The sequence below is a fragment of the Manis javanica genome, chromosome 15 (assembly GCF_040802235.1).
Source record: "Manis javanica isolate MJ-LG chromosome 15, MJ_LKY, whole genome shotgun sequence".
Classification (NCBI taxonomy): domain Eukaryota; kingdom Metazoa; phylum Chordata; class Mammalia; order Pholidota; family Manidae; genus Manis; species Manis javanica.
The window spans coordinates 85,240,444-85,262,976 of NC_133170.1; the positions used below are offsets into that span (position 1 = coordinate 85,240,444).

Here is a 22,533-nt window from a genome sequence, read left to right on the forward strand (position 1 = left end):
TGGGTGGGCAGATGCTAAGCCAGGCAGAGAGGGAGGAGGGGGTCCTGACCAGGAGAGGGAGGGACGGCTTATTTGGAGGCCACTGGCCACGGCCAGCTCTGGCTGGGGAGGTGCAGGGAGGGGCCTGGCCCTGTGCTGGAGGAAGAGCTGGAGGAAGGCGGGGGCAGAGGGACTGATGTTCTGGCGACCCGACCTCCCGTGTCCCGGCCAGTGTCCTGGGAGATGCCTCAGGAGGGCCGGGAGCCTCTCCCCTCGGGTCACTTTCCCGACTGGGTGCCATGACGCCGTACAAGCCACCCCAAGCATCCTGGAGAGATTACAAATTAAATATGAGACAAAACAATGAGCAGAGATGGGCAGGGAGGACCCTTTATTGCGAGTTGATGAGGAGCAGGGAGAGGGCGTGGGGAGGGAGACCCTCCCGGGAGGCCTGTGTGTCCAGGCGCCCAGGGGCGGGGGCTCGCGGCCTAAGAGCACTCCCTGGGGGCCAGCGTCCTCTCCACGGTGCTCCCTTCGTGCGTGACCTGGCAGCTGACGCTGCTGTGAGACTTCCACGCGTTGGGGGAGAGCCTCAGGTAGCTGCTGGCCGCGTACTTGTTGTTCCTCTGTTTGGAGGGCTTGGTGGTCTCCACGCCCTGGGTGACGGGGGCGCCGTCTGCCTTCCAGGCCACCGTCACGGCGCCGGGGTAGAAGTCACTGATGAGACACACCACTGTGGCCTTGTTGGCACTGAGCTCCTCGGAGGAGGGCGGGAAGAGGGTGACCGAGGGCGCGGCCTTGGGCTGACCTGTGTGCACAGAGAAGGGGGTGTGAGTTTTCCTGGAGTCAGGGGTGTTGGGGGGGCCTCTCTGACTGTCCCTCTGGTGGCCGTGCCTGTTTACCCGACACCTTCCCTTCCACCCCGGCTCCTGGGCGTAGACAGTCCCCCACCCTCCTGGAGGCCCTGCAGTGCCCTCTCCCTGGTGAGTGCTCCCGCCGGGCCTCTGAAGCCTCCGTCTCCCCGGGGCGCCCAGGGCCGGCTGTCCTCCTCCTCTCTGTCTCTGGCGCCAGAGTCTGGGGTCTGGCCCTGCCCTCCAGCCCTCGGCGCAGCCTCAGGCCCTGTGTCACTCCACCCTTCTGGCCCCCTGGGGGGCTTCCCCTGTTGACTGGGGTCTCCTCCCCAGGATAGTCCTGATAGCGTGTGGGGGCCCCAGTCCTGAGACTGGCATACAGTGGGGCCTGGAGCCCCCTCTCCCACTAGGCACAGGTTCTGCCCCTGCCTCGCCTCCACTGTCCCCGCAAGGACCGGTTCCCCAGCCAAAGTTCCCGGGCCTCTCCCAGGCTCTGCCCGCCTCTCCGGCCCCTGCCCTGCCCGCAGGACCCTTGCCCTCGGTTGTCTCCTGGGGCTGCTCACGGATGACGGCCTCCCCCATACGTCCAGTGGAAGTGCTGATTTCCTGGAGTGGCCATGTAGCTCTGAGACCCCCGGTCACTCCCCCTTCCTCATCTCCTGAATCTAACGTGTCCTTTGAGGATGGCAAGAGGCGGACCCTTGGACAGGTGAGATACCTGGGCCATAGGAGCTGTGCGGTCACAACCCCAGCCCTGTCCCCAGCCTCCCGTGTGGCCCTCCCAGCCTGGATGGGCGTGAGCTCTCAGCCCAGCCCCTGAGGACCCAGAACTCTCTAAGGCCACCCACTGCCCCTCATCAGAGCCAGCCTCTTGCCCCCTGCGGGGTCTGCCCTAGAAGAGGCGAAGGAGCCCCTGTTCCTGGGCCAAAGCCCCCAGGCCAGACCCCTGGGACCTGGCTGTGCCCAACTGTTGGGCCCTGAAGGTGGTGCTCCTGCCACTGGGATCTCTTCTACTGGTCACTCCAAGACCAACCCATCTGTACCAGATTCCACAGAGAAAGAAGAGAGTCAGGTTTTCAGGCTGGGAGAGCAGAGGATAAGCAGCCCCCAGAGAGAGAAAAGTCACTTTCCTGAGATAAGCAGAGGGGTGGGCAGGTGGGGAAGGTGGTGAGAGCCACTTACCTAGGACGGTGAGCTCGGTCCCTTCACCAAAGACGTACCACGGTGACTGGGGGTCGGACCCAAACTCCCTGGCCCGGCACCTGGGGCCTGCCCCCGGGGGCCCGGGCTGGAGCAGGAACCTGCTGGGTGTGACGGCACGGGGCTGTAGCGGGTGGGGCTATGGCTTGGGGCCAGGTGAGCAGGCAGCTATGGTCCCAGAGGCAGGGCACCCTCAGTAGGCCTGTGGCCAGAGGGGCCTATGTGCCTGGCCCCCTGTCCGAGTGGAGCACTGCCCCTGGCCTTGGACTCACCAGTGCCCATCCTCCCCATCTGAGGCTGTCCTGGTCACGCCCCAGTCCCAGTGCTGACAGAGATGCTGACTACTGTATCCCCTCAGGTGGCTGGGCCGGGTGGCGAGGTCAGTCCTGAGCTGGCTCAGACCTGCTCAATCTCTCCTGGCCTCATTTTAGGGTCTCTGGGGGTTCTTCCCCCACAATTTCCCACAATCCAGCTAGGAAGCCTCCTCCCAGGGCCCATGGACACCAGGTAATTCCTGACTTGTGATGCTCTTATGGGGAGACCCCCCAACCTTTGTCTCCACACTGAGACATGATTCAGTTCCACCTATTTCATGAATCTTTCTCTGATCTCTCAGACCACTGCCTTTCTGTCTATCTTCCTGTCCATCCATCCATCCATCCATTCATCATCTATCCATCCATCCATCTACCCATCTACCCATCCACGTGACACTGGCTCCCAAGCATGTGCTGGGACATGGCTGGGTGCCCCTGACTCTCATCTCCATCCTTCCCTGAAACCTCTCAGGTCAAAGCCAACAAGGTCCTCTTCACAGTCAAGCCTGAGGTCCCTCCCTTGTTCCTATGCTATTGTATCTCTGCAGGGTGCAATAGGGAGATGGCCCCTCTTTCCAGTCACTCTCTTCCCCTTGGCATCTGGGATTCCCCTTCCCTTCTGACTTCCCTTTCTCCTAGGCCATGTATACCAGCTGGTGACCCAAGGCCACTACCCTGGGTCCTCCTTCTTTGCCATATTCCTTTATGCTAATATACTTTATACTGTGGATTCCTACTACTGGCCATATACTGAAGCTTGAGTCAATCCCAGCTTCAAAACCTCTCCTCGGCTCCACCTCATTGTCTACTGACCATCTCCAGGTGGATACCTAACAGGAATCTAAAACTCATCATGTCCAATTGAGACTGACCATCTTTCCCTTAACCTCGCTCTTTTTCTGTCTTTATCTTGTCACACATGACAATGAGTGCCCTCACCTCCACCCACCCCACCCCACCCCAGGTCAGAAACCTGTGTTCTTAGATTTCATATCTAAATATTCCTTTTTAAAGTTAAAACAAGTCTCAAAATAATTGAAAACCAATAGAACCACCCTTTGAGACTCCAAAACCACAAGAAACCACAGCTTTTGCTTTCGCCAATTTTAACTCCCAATTTATAAAAGAATGTGGCATTGAGTTGAGGCTTATTGGATACAAACACTCCAAAACTACTAGGTCTAATATCTGAATTCAGCAAAGTTGCAGGATACAAAACTAATACACAGAAATCTGTGGCATTCCTATACACTAACAATGAACTAGCAGAAAGAGAAATCAGGAAAACAATTCCATTCACAATTGCATCAAGAAGAAAAAAATACCTAGGAATAAACCTAACCAAGGAAGTGAAAGGCCTATACCCTGAAAACTACAAGACACTCTTAAGAGAAATTAAAGAGGACACTAACAAATGGAAATTCATCCCATGCTCTTGGCTAGGAAGAATTAATATTGTCAAGATGGCCATCCAGCCTAAAGTAATCTACATATTCAGTGCAATCCCTATCAAAATACCTACAGCATTCTTCAATGAACTAGAGCAAATAGTTCTAAAATTCATATGGAATGACAAAAGACCCTGAATAGCCAAAGCAATCCTGAGAAGGAAGAATAAAACAGGGGTAATTACGCTCCCTAACTTGAAGTTCTATTACAAAGACACAGTAATCAAGACAATTTGGTACTGGCACAAGAACAGACCCATAGCCCAGTGGAAGAGAATAGAGAGCCCAAATATAAACCCAAGCATATATGGTCAATTAATACATGATAAAGGAGCCATGGACATACAGTGGGGAAATGACAGCCTCTTCAACAGCTGGTGTTGGCAAAACTGGACAGCTACATGTAAGAGAATGACACTGGATTATTGTCTAACTCCATACACAAAAGTAATCTCAAAATGAATCAAAGAACTGAATGTAAGTCATGAAACCATAAAACTCTTTGAAAAAAACATAGGCAAAAATCTCTTGGACATAAACATGAGCAACTTCTTTATGAACATATCTACCCAGGCATGGGAAACAAAAGTAAAAATGAACAAGTGGGACTATATCAAAGAAGCTTCTGTACAACAAAGGACACCATCAATAAAACAAAAAGACATCCCACAGTATGGACGAATATATTCATAAATGACATAACTGATAAGGGGCTGACATCCAAATTCTATAAAGAGCTCATGCACCTCAACAAACAAAAAGTAAATAAGCCAATTAATAAATGGGCAGAGGATCTGAATAGACACTTGTCCAAAGAAGAAATTCAGATGGCCAATAGGTACATGAAAAGATGCTCCACATCTCTAGTCATCAGAGAAATGAAAATTAAAAACACAATGAGATATCACCTCATACCAGTTAGGATGGCCAACTTCCAAAAGACAAACAACAACAAATGTTGGCGAGGGTGCAGAATGCTGTATAGGGGTTCCTCAAAAAACTCAAAATAGAAATACCATTTGACCCAGGAATTCCACTTCTAGGAATTCACCCAAAGCATACAACTTCTCATATTCAAAAAGACATATGCACCCCTATGTTTATCACATCACTATTTACAATAGCCAAGAATTGGAAGCAACCTAAGTGTCCATCAGTAGATGAATGGATATAGAAGATGTGGTACATATACACAATGGAATATTATTCAGCCATAAGAAGAAAACAAATCCTACCATTTGTGACAACATGGATGGAGCTAGAGGGTATTATGCTCACTGAAATAAACCAGGGCAGAAAAAGACAAGTACCAAATGATTTCACTCATCTGTGGAGTACAACAACAAAGAAAAAACTGAAGGAACAAAACGGCAGCAGACTCACAGAACCCAAGAATGAACTAACAGTTACCAAAGGGAAAGGGACTGGGGAGGATGGGTGGGAAGGGAGGGATAGGGGGGAAAACGGGGCATTACAATTAGCACACATAATGTAGGGGGGTGGGCACAGGGAAGGCAGTATATACCAAGAAGACAAGTAGTGATTCTATAGCATCTTACTATGCTGATGGACAGTGACTGTAATGGGCTATGTGGTGGGAACTTGATAATAGGGGGAGTCTAGTAACCATAATGTTGTTCAAGTAATTGTACATTAATGATACCAAAAAAAAAAGGGTTGAAGGGAGACAATAATAGTCGGATCTTCAAAATCCTGCTTTCAATAATATGCAGAAAGACTATACTAAAGATCAATAAGGAAATAGAGGACTTAATTAAAAATTTTTTTAATTTTGTTTATAAAAGCACTATAAACCAAGTGGACCTAAAGGTCACATATAGAACACTCCACCAAACAAGAGCAGGACAAAAATTCTTCTCAAGAGCCCCTGGAGTATTCTTCAAGATTAGCTGTAGGTTAAGTCACAAAACAAGGCTCAGTAAATTTTAAAAGATTCGAATTATACAAGTGATCTTCTGTGACCATAATGGAATGAAACTACATGTCAATAACAAAAGAAAACTGGGAAATGAATGTAGAAATTAACAACATACTCTTAATCAATGTGTCAAAGAAGAAAAGGTGAAATTAGAAAATATATTAGATGAATGAAATTAAAACCCAACATACTAAAACTTATGGGGTTTAATAACAGCAGTACTCTGAGGAAAATTTATAGCTGTAACAATAGCGATATTAAAAAGGAAGGAAGAAAGATCTCAAACCAACAACCTAACTTTATACCTTAAGAAAGTAGAAAAAAGAGCAGGCTAATCCCAAAGTTACTGGAAGGAAGGAGACAGTAATGCTTAGAGTAGAGAGAAATGAAACATAGAATAGAAAACAATAGAATCATCAAAACCAAAAGTTGGTTCTTTGAAAAGATGGCTAAATTTGACAAACTTTTACTAGACAAATGAAAAATGGAGAAGTTGCAAATAACTAGTATCAGAACTGAAAGTGGGACATAACTATACACTATAAGAAAGTGAAAAGGATTACAGGAAATGAGTATCTGTAAATCAACGAATTAGATAACCTAGATGAAATGAACGAATTCCTAGAAAGACTCAGACTACTGAAACTGATTCAAGAAGAAATAGATAATCTGAACAGACCTGTAAGAAGAGATTAAAATGTAACCAAAAATATCCCCACAAAGAAAATCTCAGGGCAAAACAGCTTCATGGGGAAATTCTACCAAACATTTAAAGAAAATTTAACAGCACTTGTACACTGAAAATTGCAAAGTGTTGTTGAAAGAAATTAAAGACCTAAGTAAATACAAAGACATCCTGGGTTCATGGCTTGGAAGACTTAATATTGTTAAGATGGCAATACTATAGATTCCATGCAACCACTATCAACATCTCAATGATCAGCCATTGTTACAGAGATGAAAAAACTGATCCTAAAATTCATGTGAAATTGCAGGGGACTCCAGCAGGCAAAACAATTTTGAGAAAGAGGAGCAAAGTTAAAGGATTCACACTTCCCAATTTCAAAAGTTGCTACAAAGCTAATGTAATCAAAACAGTTCTGTACTGGCATAAGGATGGGCCTACAGATCAATGGACTTGAGTCCAGAAGAAAGCCTTACATCTATTATCAATTGATTTGCTGACAAAGGGGCTAAGGCAACTCAACCTGGGCAATCACAGTCTCTTCAACAAATGGTGCTGGGATGACTGGATATCCACATGCGAAAGAATGAAGTTGGACTTCTACCTCAAACTGTAAACAAAAATTAGCTCAAAATGGACCAAAGACTGAAATTTAAGAGCTAAAACTAAAATTCGTAGAAGAAAACATAGGTGTAGGTCTTCATGCCCTTGAATAGGCAACAGATTCTTTGATATGACACTAAAATTACAAGCAATAAAAGAAAAAAATAGATAAATTGGACTTCATAAAAATTTAGAACTTTTGTGATTCTAAATACACTATCAAGGGAAGTGAAAAGACAACTCACAGAATGGGAGAAATAATTTGCAAATCACATACCTGATAAGGGTCAAATATGCAAATGGCATAAAGAAATATTGTAACACAGCAGCAAAAAGACAATCCAATTTAAAAATGGATGAAGGACTTGAACAGACATTTCTCGAAAGAGGACATAAAAATGACCAGAAGCACATGAAAACATTCGCTCTTATTCATTAGAGGGAAATAAAATCAAAACCACAATGAGTTGCCACTTCATAGCCAGACTATCATAAGGAAACAGAAAAGGAAAATAACATGTGTCGGTGAGGACGTACAGAATTATAACCCTTGTACTTTGCTTGTGGGATTGTAAAATGGTGCAGCCACTGTGGAAAACAGTTTGGCTGTCCTCAAAAACTTGAGTTACCATGTGACCCAGAAATTCCACTGTTAGGCATATACTCAAAGGAACTGAGAATAGGTATTCAAATAAAAGCTTGACATAAATGTTCATAACAGCACTATTCACAATAGCCAAAAAGTGGAAATAACCATGATGCCATCAACTAATGAATGGATAAATGGATATCTGTACAATGGAATATTATTTGGCCTTGGAAAGAATGAAGTACTGATACATACTGCAACATGCATGAGCCTTGAAAACATGTTAAATGAAATAATCCAGACACAGTAGGCTATAGATTGTATGATGATTCCATTTATATGATATACACAGAACAGGAAAACCCATTGAGACAGACAGCAGGTCAGAGGTTGCTAGAAACTGGGGAATGGAAAATGGAGAATGACTGGTTTGTGGTTTCCTTTTGGGGTGATTAATATACTCTGAAACTAGATAGTGGGGATGGTTGCACACCATTATGAATACACTAAATGCCACTAAACTGTACACTTTAAAATGGTGAGTTTTATGTTAAATGAATTTTATCTTAATTTCTAAAAACTGAAAATACCAAGTGTTGATAGGGATGCAGGGCAACCAGAACTCTTACACATTGCTTGTGCAAATGTAAAAAGGCACAGCCACTTTAGAAACTTATTTGGTAGTTTCCTATAAACATATGTTTACCATATGATCAATCAAATCCTATTTCTAGGTATTTATCCAGGTGGAATGAAAACATATGTTCAAACAAAAATGTTTATACTGGCTTTATTCATCATTTCCCCAAACTGGAAACAACCCAAATGTTCCTTAGTTGGTGAACAGTTAAACTGTGATACATCATAAATGGAATCCTACTCAGCAATAGAGAGGAACAAGTTATTGGCAAATGAGATGACTTGGATGAATCACAAAGGCTAAAGAAGCCAGACTCAAAGGGTTCCTTTCTTGGAATCTTATTATTCAGCTATTAAAAGAGGAACAGACAATGACACACCCAAGAGGCTGGATCAAGATTCAGAACATTATGCTGGGTGAAAAAAAACAAGTCCCAAAATATCACACACTGTATGATCTATTTATAGAACAATATTGAAATGACAACATTAGAAACAAAGACCAAATTAGTAGCTGCCAGGTCCTGGGGGACAGGGGGCTCTGGAGGGAGATAAGTGGGCGTGGCTATACAAGGGCATCAGGAGGGATCTTTGGGATGCGCAACAGCATGTGAATCTACAATTATCTAAAAATAAAAAGTTTAAAGAAAAGATTACATACTGCATGATTTCATTATAGGATATTCTGGAAAAGGCAAACCTGTAGGGTCAGAAAGAGATGAGTGGTTGTCACGGTGAGGATGGAGAAAGGGATTGGCTGCAAAAAGGGTGCGTGGAACATTTGGAAGGTGGTGGACATGTTCTGTTTCTTGATTGTGGTGGTGGTTACACAGCTCTAGGATTTTATTAAAATGTATACAACTACTATACCAAAAGGACTGAATTTTACTCTGTGTAAATTAAAATAGACAAAAATCAATAGGACATATTGCAGCCTTTTAAAAAATGTTCATGTCATTGTAGTCATAAAAAAACCCCATTATTAACTGTTTAATATTCCCTACGATGGATGTAGCATAGTTTATTTTACCTTCCCTTACTGTTAGACACTGAGATTGTTTCCACTTTTTCCCCATGAACACACTTATAATATTTAGTTTAAGTTCTGATTAGTTCCTCAAGGTAAATTTCTGAAAGTGCAATTACTTGATTAAAAGGAATGCACATTTTTTATGAATCTTGATACATATTTGTTCCAGAAACTTCGTCTCCCAGTGATAGTCCATGGGGAGGTGCCCATTCTTTCCTGGCCAACCCTCTGGTACCATCACTTTAAAATTCAATTGCCTGTTTCATAGGAGATCTTGGTGCCTGGTTGCTGTGTGGACAAGCCCTCTCTGCTTTTCTAATCTGAGCCTAAAAATCCCAAAGCCATTTTTTTATTTTGGTATCATTAATCTACAATTACATGAGCAATATTACATTTAATAGACTCCCCCCATCACCAAGTCGCCCCAACATACCCCATTACAGTCACTGTCTATCAGCGTAGTAAGATGCTGTAGGATCACTACTTGTCTTCTCTGTGTTGCACAGCCCTCCCCATGCGTCCCCCACATTATATGTGCTAATCATAATGCCCCCTTTATTTTTCCCCATCCTTATCCCTCCCTTCCCACCCATCCTCCCCAGTCCCTTTCCCTTTGGTAACTGTTAGTCCATTCTTGGGTTCTGTGATTCTGCTGCTGTTTTGTTCCTTCAGTTTTTGCTTTGTTCTTATACTCCACATAGGAGTGAAATCACTTGGTACTTGTCTTTCTCCGCCTGGCTTATTTCACTGAGCATAATACCCTCTAGCTCCATCCATGCTGCAAATGGTAGGATTTGTTTCTTTCTTATGGCTAAATAGTATTCTATTGTGTTTATGTACCACATCTTCTTTATCCATTCATCGACTGATGGACACTTAGGTTGCTTCCATTTCTTGGCTATTGTAAATAGTGCTGCGATAAACATAGGGATGCATCTGTCTTTTTCAAACTGGGCTGCTGCATTCTTAGGGTAAATTCCTAGAAGTGGAATTCCTGGGTCAAATGGTATTTCTATTTTGAGTTTTTTGAGGAACCTCCATACTGCTTTCCACAATGGTTGAACTACATTCCCACTACAGTGCAGGAAGGTTCCCCTTTCTCCACAACCTCACCAACATTTGTTGTTTGTCTTTTGGATGGTGGCCATCCTTACTGGTATGAGGTGATATCTCATTGTGGTTTTAACTTGCATTTCTCTGATGATTAGCGATGTGGAGCATCTTTTCATGTGCCTGTTGGCATCTGAATTTCTTCTTTGGAGAAGTGTCTGTTCAGATCCTGTGCCCATTTTTTAATTGGCTTATTTACTTTTTGTTTGTTGAGGTGTGTGAGCTCTTTATATATTTTGGATGTCAACCCCTTATCGGATCTGTCATTTATGAATATATTCTCCCACACTGTAGGATGCCTTTTTGTTCTATTGGTGGTGTCCTTTGCTGTACAGAAGCTTTCCAGCTTGATATAGTCCCCCCAAAGCCATTTTTCCAAGACAAAAACCCAACTCTGAGAGTCTCCTACTTAAATTCCTCAAGGACCCCAGGATAAAGGTCAGGCACAGAAGACCCCCATGGTCAGCACCCCACTCTGGACACAAACTGCTGTGCCTGTGTACCTCAGTCTCCTCTAGGCCCCATGGCTCCCTCTGCCTAGAGCCCCCCTGTCACTGGCCAGTGCCCCTCCATCTACAAGACCAGCTTGGGCATCACCCACTCCTCCCACCCTCCTCCCCCTGAAATGGTCCATGGCTCTGTCCCCACACCTGGACATGATGCCCTTGGTGCAGGCCCCCCGCCCCCTGCCCCCTGCCCTGAGTGGCCAGTCAGTGAGGGGACACCCATGCTGGAGACCAATGCTTGCAGACCACCTCTTCTCTTGGGCCGTTTTGTGAAAACCGAGCAAGCTGATGCAGTTACAGGGTTCTCTTAATGGCCCAGCAAAAACCTGGGGAGGAGTCCTGGCTCCTCCCTCTCCTGAATCTGTCTGCCTACTTGTCCACTCTGCCTGGGGCAGCACCACACTCTCCCCGAGGCCCCTCTAGTTCCGGATTCCCACTCCCTCCCGCCCAAGTCTGGTCATGTCCTTCCCTTGCAAACGTCCCCTAGGACTGTCCACATGAAGTCTGTCCTCCAGGGGTGGGTCCTCAGGTCAGGGGCTGGCTGCCTGTCTCAGACCAGCTTGACCGCAGGACCCGTCAGCTCCGGTCCCGCGGACCACTGGGGGCTCTCTGAACGTTCTGCACCTGCACGCATTGCCCAGGTGGGTCCCTCTACCTGTCCTCCACCCCCAGTGGGGCCTCCTGTCCTGCCCTACAAGTGCCTCGGGCCCGCAGGCATCACGCTGTGTGGTCGCTACTTCACCCGGCCGCCTCCCAGTGGGCCCTGACTTGGCCCTGAATCTTGTTCCCCTAGGATCTCAATGCCGGCCCCAAGCCAGACCCCGAAGGGGGCCTCACCTCTGCTCCTGCTCTCCTGGCCCCACCCTTCCTTACCAGCCCCTGCGGGGTGCTGAGGTGCCAGTCCTGCCTGACGCCCTAAGGAACTGACCCATCCTCCATGGCAGGGCTGCTCCTCTTGTTCCAGCCCTTTGCCATGGCAACCCCAGCAACCCTGAGGTGGGTGTCAGGCGGCAAGGCCCTTACCCAAATAAGACCCTTCACTTTGCAGGGGGCTGGAAACTGAGGCCCAGAGAGGCAGACTTTTCAGCCCCACCTGCTCAGGAGATGGATATGGGGACCCTGGAAGCCACTGACACTGGGCGTTGAAGACTGCACCAGCTGTGTGACGTGGGCACACCGCCTCCCCTCTCCAGGCCTCTGTCCCCACCTGTGAAATGAGATAATGGGACCTGACCTGTGGGGCTGCTGAGAGGGAGGTTCTGCCCCCAGAACCTAGTGCCCATGGTGAACATGCCTTTGGGTCACTCATTCTCATGGCAGACCCAGGTGCTTGGCACTTTGCGGGCTTCCCCCCCACAGAGAGGAGGGTGCCAAGGTCACACCACAAGTGAGGCTGCCTCCAGGTGGGCTCGGGTTCCTAGGGGGCCAGTTGCAGGCGGTGGCCCTGACTGAAGGACCCCAGGGAAGGGCCCCTCCAGAGTGAGGGGATGGGCGAGGAGGTGGCTCATCAGCTAAGAGGGGGCAGCCCAGGGGTCCCGGGATGGCGGCACCCACCACCCAGGCAAACGCTTCACCCCGCCTCCACGGCCGTGCCCTACCCAGAGGACCAGGGTGCGGCGAGGGAGGCATGAGCCTTGGGTGCAAAATGTAAGGGGTGCCACAGCACAAGGTCATCAAGATAAATAATATTTTAATACAAGTTAAAAATATCAATGCAAACAAATCCACACTGAACAAAATGTCAACACTTCAGATAAATCTGGTGTCTGCCCAGGCCCTCCCTCTCCGGCTGGGCTCTCCTTCTCACTCCTCACCCCCTCATCGCCACTCCGTCCCCAACTCGCAGTTTGGGCTTCAGGGACCCTCTCCTCCCCCGTATGGCTCACTCAGCCCCGTACCTGTCCCACAGGCTCCGAGGGCTGCTTCCTGTTGGGGCGCCAGGGCCCAGGCTCCTTGGTGATGTCGTTGGGGGCAGCCAGCCATGGGTGCCCACGGCCAGGCCCAGCAACAGCAGGGGCCAGTTCCGTGTGGAGCTGGGGATCTGGGCCCCAGGGGCCTCACGGCCCACCCGGCCTCTCCCCACCCTCATTGCCCTCAGGGTCGGAGGACCTGCTATGCGGGCTTCCAGCAGGGGATGTCGGTAGGGCGCCCTGGCCAGCGTGGCCCCGTCCTCTGCCTGTGCCTCCTCTGGCCCCTGTGCCCAGTGCCCAGCCCCTCCAGGCCCCATGCTGTTGCTCCTGGGCATCTCCCAGCGGGACATCGGCCAACTGTCCCCCTGTGGTGGGGGCCTGGAGCTCAACTGCCTCCCCGCAGCTGCCAGCTGGGCCCACCCCTGGGGCCCTGGGTGGGTGGGATGCACCTGCTCCTGTCCCCTTTCCCTGAGGGCGCGGGGCCTGTGGAGCCTCTCCCCAGGGCCTGGAGGTGGGCAGAGCTCACAGCACAGGGCCACCGAGGTCAGGAGGCTGAGGCTGGGGCCTCTCTTCTCACCCGCCCTGCGGCAGGGGTGGGGACAGGGGAGGAAACAGGTGTAGGCTAGCAAGAAGCTAATGTTCAGGTCTGGAACCAAGATATAATTATAGAAGTAGTGTTTAATGCACCTTGGTCAGCAGCTCGCCGGCCTCATCGCACCCCTGCCCTGCCCCCTCCACGCACTCACATCCTCGCAGATTAAAAAAAATTTTTATGAAGGTATTATTGATATACACTCTTATGAAGGTTTCACATGAAAAAACAATGTGGTTACTACATTTACCCATATTATCAAGTCCCCACCAACACCCCATTGCAGTCGCTGCCCATCAGTGTAGTAAGATGCCACAGAGTCACTGTTTGCCTTCTCTGTGCTACACTGTTCTCCCCGTGACCCCCCCCACAGCATGTGTACTAAACATAATACCTCCCAGTCCCCTTCTCCCTCCCTCCCTGCCTGCCATTCCCCACCCCTCCCCCTTGGTAACTGCTAGTCCCTTCTTGGAGTCTCTGAGTCTGCTGCTGTTTTGTTCCTTCAGTTTTGCTTTGTTGTTACACTCCACAAATGAGGGAAATCATTTGGTACTTGTCTTTCTCCGCCTGGCTTATTTCACTGAGCATAATACCCTCCGGCTCCATCCATGTTGTTGCAAATGGTAGGATTTGTTTCTTTCTTATGGCTGAATAGTATTCCATTGTGTATATGTACCACCTCCTCTCTATTCATTCATCTACTGACAGACACTTAGGTTGCTTCCATATCTTGGCTATTGTAAATAGTGCTGCAATAAACATAGGGGTGCATCTGTCTTTTTCAAACTGGGCTGCTGCATTCTTTGGGTAAATTCCAAGGAGTGGAATTCCCGGGTCAAATGGTATTTCTATTTTTAGTTTTTTGAGGAACCTCCATACTGCTTTCCACAATGGTGGAACTAGCTTACATTCCCACCAGCAGTTTAGGAAGGTTCCCCTTTCTCCACATCCTCACCAGCATTTGTTGTTCTTAGTCTTTTGGATGCTGGCCATCCTTACTGGTGTGAGGTGATACCTCATTGTGGTTTTAATTTGCATTTCTCTGATGATTAGCGATGTGGAGCATCTTTAATGTGTCTGTTGGCCATCTGAATTTCTTCTTTGGAGAACTGTCTTTTCATATCCTCTGCCCATTTTTTGATTGGGTTATTTGCTTTTTGGGTGTTGAGGTGTGTGAGTTCTTTATATATTTTGGATGTTAACCCCTTTTGGATCTGTCATTTACAAATATATTCTCCTATACTGTAGGATGCCTTTTTCTTCTATTGATGGTGTTCTTTGCCATACAGAAACTTTTTAGTTTGATGTAGTCGCATGTGTTCATTTTTGCTTTTGTTTCCCTTCTTCAAGGAGATACGTTCAGGAAAAAGTTGCTCATGCTTATATTCAAGAGATTTTTGCCTATGTTGTCTTCTAAGAGTTTTATGGTTTCATGACTTACAATCAGGTCTTTGATCCATTTCGAGTTTACTTTTGTGTATGGGGTTAAACAATAATCCAGTTTCATTTTCTTACATGTAGCTGTCCAGTTTTGCCAACACCAGCTGTTGAAGAGGGTGTCATTTCCGGTGTCATTTCCACACTGTATGTCCATGGCTCCTTTATCATATATTAATTGACCATATATACTTGGGTTTCTATCAGGGCTCTCTAGTCTGTTCCATTGGTCTATGGGTCTGTTCTTGTGCCAGTACCAAATTGTCTTGATCACTGTGGCTTCGTAGTAGAGCTTGAAGTTGGGGAGAATAATCTCCCCTGCTTTAGTCTTCCTTCTCAGGATTACTTTGGCTATTTAGGGTCTTTTGTGGTTCCGTTGGAATTTTAGAACAATTTTCTCTAGTTTGTTGAAGAATGCTATTGGTATTTTGATAGGAATTGCACTGAATATTGCTTTAGGCAGGATTGCCATCTTGACAATATTAATTCTTCCTAGCCAAGAGCACAGGCTATGTTTCCATTTATTGGTATCTTCTTTAATTTCTCTCATGAGTGTCTTGTTTTCAGAGTATAGGTCTTTCACTTCCTTGGTTAGGTTTATTCCTAGGTATTTTATTATTTTTGATGCAACTGTGAATGGAATTGTTTTCCTGATTTCTCTTTCTGCTAATTCACTGTTAGTGTATAGGAATGCAACAGATTTCTGCACATTAATTTTGTATCCTGCAACTTTGCTGAATCCAGACATTAGATCTAGTAGTTTTGGAGTGGATTCTTTAGGGTTTTTATTTACAATATCATGTAATCTGCAAACTGGGACAGTTCAACTTCTTCCTTGCCAATCTGGGTGGCTTTTATTTCTTTGTGTTGTCTGACTGCTGTGGCTAGGACCTCCGGAACTATGTTGAATAGAAGTGGGGAGAGTGGGCATCCTTGTCTTGTTCCCAATCTTAAAGGAAAAGCTTTCAGCTTCTCGTTGTTAAGTATAATATTGGCTGTAGGTTTGTCATTTATGGCTTTTATTATGTTGAGTTACTTGCCCTCTATACCCATTTTGTTGAGAGTTTTTATCATGAATGGATGTTGAATTTTGTCAAATGCTTTTTCAGCATCTATGAGGATGATCATGTGGTTTTTGTCCTTCTTTTTGCTGATGTGGTGGATGATGTTGATGGATTTTTGAATGTTGTACCATCCTTGCATCCCAGGAATAAATCCTCCTTGATCATGATGGATGATCTTTTTGCTGTATTTTTGAATTCAGTTTGCTAATATTTTGTTGAGTATTTTTGCATCTATGTTCATCAGGGATATTGCTCTGTAATTTTCTTTTTTTGTGGTGTCTTTGCCTGGTTTTGGTATTAGAGTGATGCTGGCCTCATAGAATGAGTTTGGGAGTATTCCCTCCTCTTCTACTCTTTGGAAAACTTTAAGGAGGATGCGTATTAGGTCTTCACTAAATGTTTGATAAAATTCAGCAGTGAAGCCATCTGGTCCAGGTATTTTGTTCTTAGGTGGGTTTTTGATTACCAGTTCAATTTCATTGCTGGTAATTCATCTGTTTAGATTTTCTGTTTCTTCCTGGGTCAGCCTTGGAAGGTTTTATTTTTCTAGAAAGTTGTCCATTTCTTCTAGGTTATCCAGTTTGTTAGCATATGATTTTTCATAGTATTCTCTCATAATTCTTTGGTGTCCATAGTGATTTTTCCTTTCTCATTTCTGATTCTGTTTATATGAATAGAATGTCTACTTTTCTTGATAAGTCTGGCTAGGGGTTTATCTATTTTGTTTATTTTCTCAAAGAACCAGCTCATGCTTTCATTGATTCTTTCTACTGTTTTATTCTTCTCGATTTTATTTATTTATGCTCTTATCTTTATTATGTCCCTCGTTCTACTGACCTTGGGCCTCATTTGTTCTTCTTTTTTAGTTCTTCTAATTGTAAGTTTAGACTGTTCATATGGGATTGTTCTTCTTTCCTGAGGTAGGCCTGTATTGCAATATATTTTCCTCTTAGAACTTCCTTCACTGCATCCCACAGATTTTGTGGTGTTGTTATTGTTATCATTTGTCTCCATATATTGCTTGATCTTTGTTTTTATTTGATCATTGATCCATTGGTTATTTAGGAGCATGTTGTAAAGCCTTCATGTGTTTGTGGAATTTTTCATTTTCTTTGCATAATTTATTTCTAGTTTCATATCTTTGTGGTCTGAGAAAGTGGTTGGTACAATTTCAATCTTTTTGACTTTAACAAGGCTCTTTTTGTGGCCTGGTATATGATGTGTTCTTGAAAATGTTCCATGTGCACTTGAGAAGAATGTGTATCGTGATGCTTTTGGGTGTAGAGTTCTGTAGATGTCTGTTAGGTCCATCTGTTCTAATGTGTTGTTCAGTGCCTCTGTCTCCTTACTTATCTCCCGTCTGGTTGATCTGTCCTTCAGAGTGAGTGGAGTGTTAAAGTCTTCTAGAATGAATGCATTGCATTCTATTTCCCCTTTTAATTCTGTTAGTATTTGTTTCACATATGTAGGTGCTCCTGTGTTGGGTGCATAGATATTTATAATGGGCATTGTTTCTTGTTGGATTAACCCCTTTATCATTATGTAATGTCCTTCTTTGTCTCTTGTGAATTTCTTTGTTTTAAAGACTATTTTGTCTGATACAAGTACTGCAACTCCTGCTTTTTTCTCCCAATTAGTTGCATGAAATATCTCTTTCCATCCCTTTACTTTTAGTCTGTGTATGTCTTTGTGTTTAAAGTGAGTCTCTTGCAGGCAGCATATAGATGGGTCTTGTTTTTTTATCGATTCAGTGACTCTACATCTTTTGATTGGTGCATTCAGACCATTTACATTTAAGGTGATTATCTATAGGTATGTACTTATTGCCATTGCTTTAGATTCATTATTACCAAAGGTTCAAGGTTAACTTCCTTAGTATCTAAGAGTCTAACTTAACTCACTTAATATGCTATTACAAATACAATCTAAAGGTTCTTTTATTTCTCCTCCTTTTTCTTTCTCCTCCATTCTCTATATATTAGGTATCATATTCTGTACTTTTTGTCTATCCCTTGATTGACTTTGGGGATACTTAATTTAATTTTGCATTTTCTTAGTACTTAGCTGTTCTACTTTCCTTACTGTGGTTTTATTACCTCTGGTGACGCCTACTAAACCTCAGGAACACTTCCATCTATAGCAGTCCCTCCAAAATACACTGTAGAGATAGTTTGTGGGAGGTAAATTCTGTCATCTTTTATTAATCTGGAAATTGTTTAATCCCTCCTTCAAATTTAAATGACAATCTTGTGAGATAAAGTATTCCTGGTTCAAGGCCCTTCTGCTTCATCGCATTAAATACATCATGTCACTCCCTTCTGGCCGGTAAGGTTTCTTCTAAGAAGTCTGATGGTAGCTTGATGGGCTTTCCTTTGTAGGTGATATTTTTTCTCTCTCTGGCTGCTTTTAGTAGTCTGTCCTTATCCTTGATCTTTGCCATTTTAATAATTACATGTCTTGGTGTCTTTCTTGGGTCCCTTGTGTTGGGAGATCTGTATATCTCCATAGCCTGAGAGACTATCTCCTTCTCCAGGTTGGGGAAGTTTACAGCAATTACCTCCTCAAAGACACTTTCTATCCCTTACTCTCTCTTCTTCTGGTATCCCTATAATGTGAATATTGTTCCGTTTGGATTGGTCACACAGTTCTCTCAATATTCTTTCATTCTTGGAGATCCTTTCTTCTCTCTGTGCCTCAGCTTCTTTGTATTCCCCTTTCCTAGTTTCTTCATTTATCGTCTCCTCCACCATATCTAATCTACTTTTAATACCCTCCATTGTGCTCTTCAATGATTGGATCTCCGACCAGATTTCATTCCTGAGTTCTTGAATATTTTTCTGTACCTCCATGAGCATGTGAATGATTTTTATTTTGAACTCCCTTTTGGGAAGATTCATGTGGTCAATGTCATTTAAATCTTTCTCAGGAGTTGTATTAATAATTTTACTCTGAACCAGGTTCCTTGGTGTTTCATATTTGTATATGGAGCCCTCTAGGGCCCAGAAGCTCTACTCTCTGGAGCTGCTCACCCCCTCAAGCAATATCAGGGGTTGCAGGGGAGTGGTACTGGTGCCTGGAGGTGGGGAAGCGCTATTTCCTACTTCCTGGCTGCTATGCCTGCCTCCACTACCAGAACCAGTGGGCCAAGCACACAGGTATAAGCCTCTATGCTTTGCATTTGTAGTTGCTATAGACAGATCTTCCCTCTGGCTGGCCTAATGCCAGGGTAGGGTTTGCTGGTTTGCGAGCCAGGTGGGGCTGGCTGGGAGAAAGGTGCAGTAGGCTGTGCATCATAGAGGGGGTCCTTGGAGCTGTGTAGTCATCCAGGGAGCTGGGATTGTGAAAGCTCCCAACCTGCTGGGCAGAGTGCTCCTGGACAATTTTATCAACCTGTCCTTTCTCCTGAGCAATAAGCTCCATGCAATCCTAGCCCTCTTGCTGTTAGGAAGTCTCTCAGACTACCTGCCTTTCTTTTGTCCCAGAGCAACTGTTTTCCACAAGCAGCTGGAATCTTATTCTCTCCAGGAATTCTGCCTGTCTTAGCTTTCCAACCCCCTAATCACAAGAGTACCACGCAAGCACCATGAAATGTAGGTTTGTGCTCCCAGAACAGATCTCAGGAGTTAGGTGTTCAGCAGTCCCAGGCCTCCACTCCCTCCCTGCTCCATTTCTCTTCCTCCCACCAGTGAGCTGGGGTGGGGGAAGGGCTTGGGTCCAGCCAGGCCACGGCTTTGGCATATTATCCTGTTCCATGAAGTTTATTCTTTTCTCAAGGTGTATGCAGTTTGGCACAGTCCTCTTTCCTGTTGCTCTTTCAGGATTAGTTGTATTGATTATATTTTCATATTATATACGGTTTTAGGAGGAAGCTTCTGTCTCACTTCTCATGCTGCCATCTTTAATCGCCCTCACAGATTTGAGCCAGAGGTCACCATCATGAGCATGGCACCTGGTTCACAGGCATGCTTCCATGGGAGCCTGCCCAACCCTGTCCCCATGCATCCTCTACCCAGGAACCCTGTGCTCTGGTGGTGGGTGGGCAGCGGGCAACAAGGAGGAACCAAGCCCACACAGGTTGTTAGGGCCTGACTCTGCAGGTGCTGCCAGGAGCCACACCTCTGGTCACCTCCTGGTGGCTGGGGTTGCCTTCCTCCCCTGAGGCAGGAAGCCCTGCCACTCTGCTCACCTTCAGGATGGAGGTGGTCGATGCTGGGAGGTATTGGATGTGAAAGTGCATTTTTTCTCCCTAGTTTCTCTTTTAAATTGTGGTGAAATACACATAAAATGAAACTCACCATCTTAACCATTTGCAAGCGTACAGTTCATGGCATCAAGCACGTCTTATTGTTGTACAGCCATCCCCACCATCCATCTCCAGAACTCTGCATCTTGCAAAACTGACACTCTGTCCCCATTCAGCAGTAACACCCCATTCCCTCCCCCAGCCCCTGGCACCCACCACTCCACTTTCTGTTTACATGAACTTGACGACTCTTGACACCTCATTTAGGTAGAAGCACACAGCATCCTTTCCAAACTGAGAAGGGCCACAGGCGTGGAGGATGACTGTTCTTGCTACATTTCTTGTTGTTGTTGTTAATATAACACATCTGCTATGGCTTAGGAATAATTATTATCCAGCAAAAAATAAATGATCCCCTGATGATACTTCAACTGCCACTTTTCAAATTTTGCATTGTGAACTCATAAAGTGTTGTGAAGTCAGTTCAGTTGGTTGCAACTGGTGTTTTGCAAAATTGAAGTATCGTAGAGCAGACTGGAGAATGGAGGATGTCCCATCCTAGGGGAGCAGTGGTGGGGTTTTTAGGACTTTGCTTCAGTTATCTATATATGTAGATACACTTTGGATAATGACAGGAAATATATTTCTTATTGGGAGTTCTGATGGAAAAAGTTTTGGAAAACTCTGTCCTAGGACATGCTGGTCCAGCTGTGCATACAAGGCTCACCAAAACCACCTTTGCACTTAGCAGATGGCTGACCAAGAGTTCTTGCTTGAAACCACCCCTTGCTTTAGGTCCTTTGGGTCCCAGGGCAATGCAGTCCCAATGGCTCATGTATCACTGAGTCTCTCCCCAGGGTCCTCCAGAGTGGACTTCATGGATGCCATATGCCCTAGTGGAGTCAGGTCATCCCAGACAGTCCCTTGGCTTCTGTCCAGCCATGGTCATGGGATGCTGTAACAAGCAGACTGACTTCTCAGTATTACATGGGGTTCTTGAGAGCCACATGAGTCAGACTCCGTGGACTGACACAACTGTGCTTGGATCCATGTGTCCCACATAGTGACTAGGCATCCCTGAGGACCAGGTGCTGAATCCTGGAGAGCTCACAGTCCATGAGGAGATGGGTAAGGCACTGAACAGTTAAAGGGTGCATGCACCCTAACAGATATCATACAGGGTACAGGAGAAGGGGCCTGATCCAGTCCAGCTTCTCCCCATTGTGCTGCTTGACCCACTCCTGCCTCTGACCTTGGGTTCTTTGGGTGCTGGGCAGAGCCCACCCTGGGGGTCCAGGCTAAAGCTACTCCCTCCCAGTACCCCCATGTGGGTGTGCCCAGGGCCCAGAAGCTGTGGTTCCCCTAGGGGCAGCCCCAGGTCTCAGGGAGAAGAAGGGGCTGTCCCTATACTCAGTGACCCCAGCTGTCCTCTCTCCCTGACCCTTGTGCCTGCCACAGCCTGTGGGCAGATGCCGCCACAGACCACACCCTTCTGTGGTGGCCGCAGTCAGAATCTGGGTCTGGCTGAGACCTGGGGGCCTTTGGGGGCTGGAATGGGCTTTCCCTGTGGATGCAGCTGCAGCTCTGGCCCTCCCACACCTGCCTGCCCCACCCCCGCCCCCCAGACTGAGCTGTGCCGGGGGCGGGCATCCAGCAGGCCAGCTTCTGGGTCCAGCTGTCCCGCTTGGTGGAGCCCCTGCTCAGGGTCCCTGGCTCCCCTGGGCCCTGCCTCCATCCTCTCCTGGAGCAGAGGGGTATGTTCCCATCCAGTCGCTTCTGCCTGGCTCCATGTCAGCGGGGTGCCCTCACCTCTGCCTCCTGCTGGCCAGTCCTCTGCCCACTCTCGTCCCACAGGCCCCAAAGATCCTGCCTGCAGTCACCGTGGACTCCTCATCCTGGGGCATCTCCAGAGCAGGCACATGGGTCCATCTTCCCTAGGTCCCAAGTGTGAATGCTCTAGAAACTCACAGGTTTCTTGGGATCACTGGATTTGCTATATAGCTCCTGAGCCCCTTTTGGGGGGGACTCTACTATTTTGAAGGTTCAAACATTCCCCAAAGCCCTGTGGTCTGGAGGTTTCCTTTGACAAGAGGGTGATGGCATTGTTTACTTAAGTCCAGTGTGATGTTTAATTTTTTATGTGTGATATTTAATTGTATGTGTCAACTTTTGGACTGCAGTGTTCAGATATCTGGTGAAACATTATTTTGGATTAAATTTTGGATTAATTAACATTTTTGTGTGAAATTAACATTTGAATTGGTGAATTAACATTAAATTGATGATTTGAGTAAAGCAGATTGCCCTCCCTAATGGGGTGGGCCGCATCGAATCAGTTGAAGTAGAAAAAAGACTGATCCCCTGAGTTAGCAGAATTCTGCCAGCAGATGG

At 46.2% G+C, this 22,533-nt stretch overlaps 2 protein-coding genes across 4 annotated transcripts in view; one reads left to right on the forward strand and one right to left on the reverse strand.

Moving 5' to 3' along the window:
* The window catches only part of ZNF70 (zinc finger protein 70), a 64,162-nt gene that overhangs the window by 27,747 nt on the left and 13,882 nt on the right, over nt 1-22,533 (forward strand). The gene's annotated exons all lie outside the window — the stretch shown is intronic.
* On the reverse strand, nt 391-13,218 carry LOC140846603 (immunoglobulin lambda-like polypeptide 5). Its single transcript, XM_073223676.1, has 3 exons — nt 12,795-13,218; nt 2,013-2,131; nt 391-787 (listed from the first exon to the last, which is right to left on the reverse strand). Exons 1-3 carry the CDS (start codon nt 13,154-13,156, stop codon nt 468-470), a joined length of 801 nt encoding a protein of 266 aa, XP_073079777.1. The 5' UTR covers nt 13,157-13,218; the 3' UTR covers nt 391-467.

Bases quoted from the DNA above. Each gene is read 5' to 3' on its own strand.
- LOC140846603 (XM_073223676.1), bottom strand. From the start codon at position 13,156: ATGTCCCGCTGGGAGATGCCCAGGAGCAACAGCATGGGGCCTGGAGGG. The intron at 2,132-12,794 runs GTACGGGGCTGA...CACACCCAGCAG, and splicing joins CCTCGGAGCCTGTGGGACAG to GTTCCTGCTCCAGCCCGGGC. The intron at 788-2,012 runs GTAAGTGGCTCT...CTGTGCACACAG, and splicing joins GACCGAGCTCACCGTCCTAG to GTCAGCCCAAGGCCGCGCCC.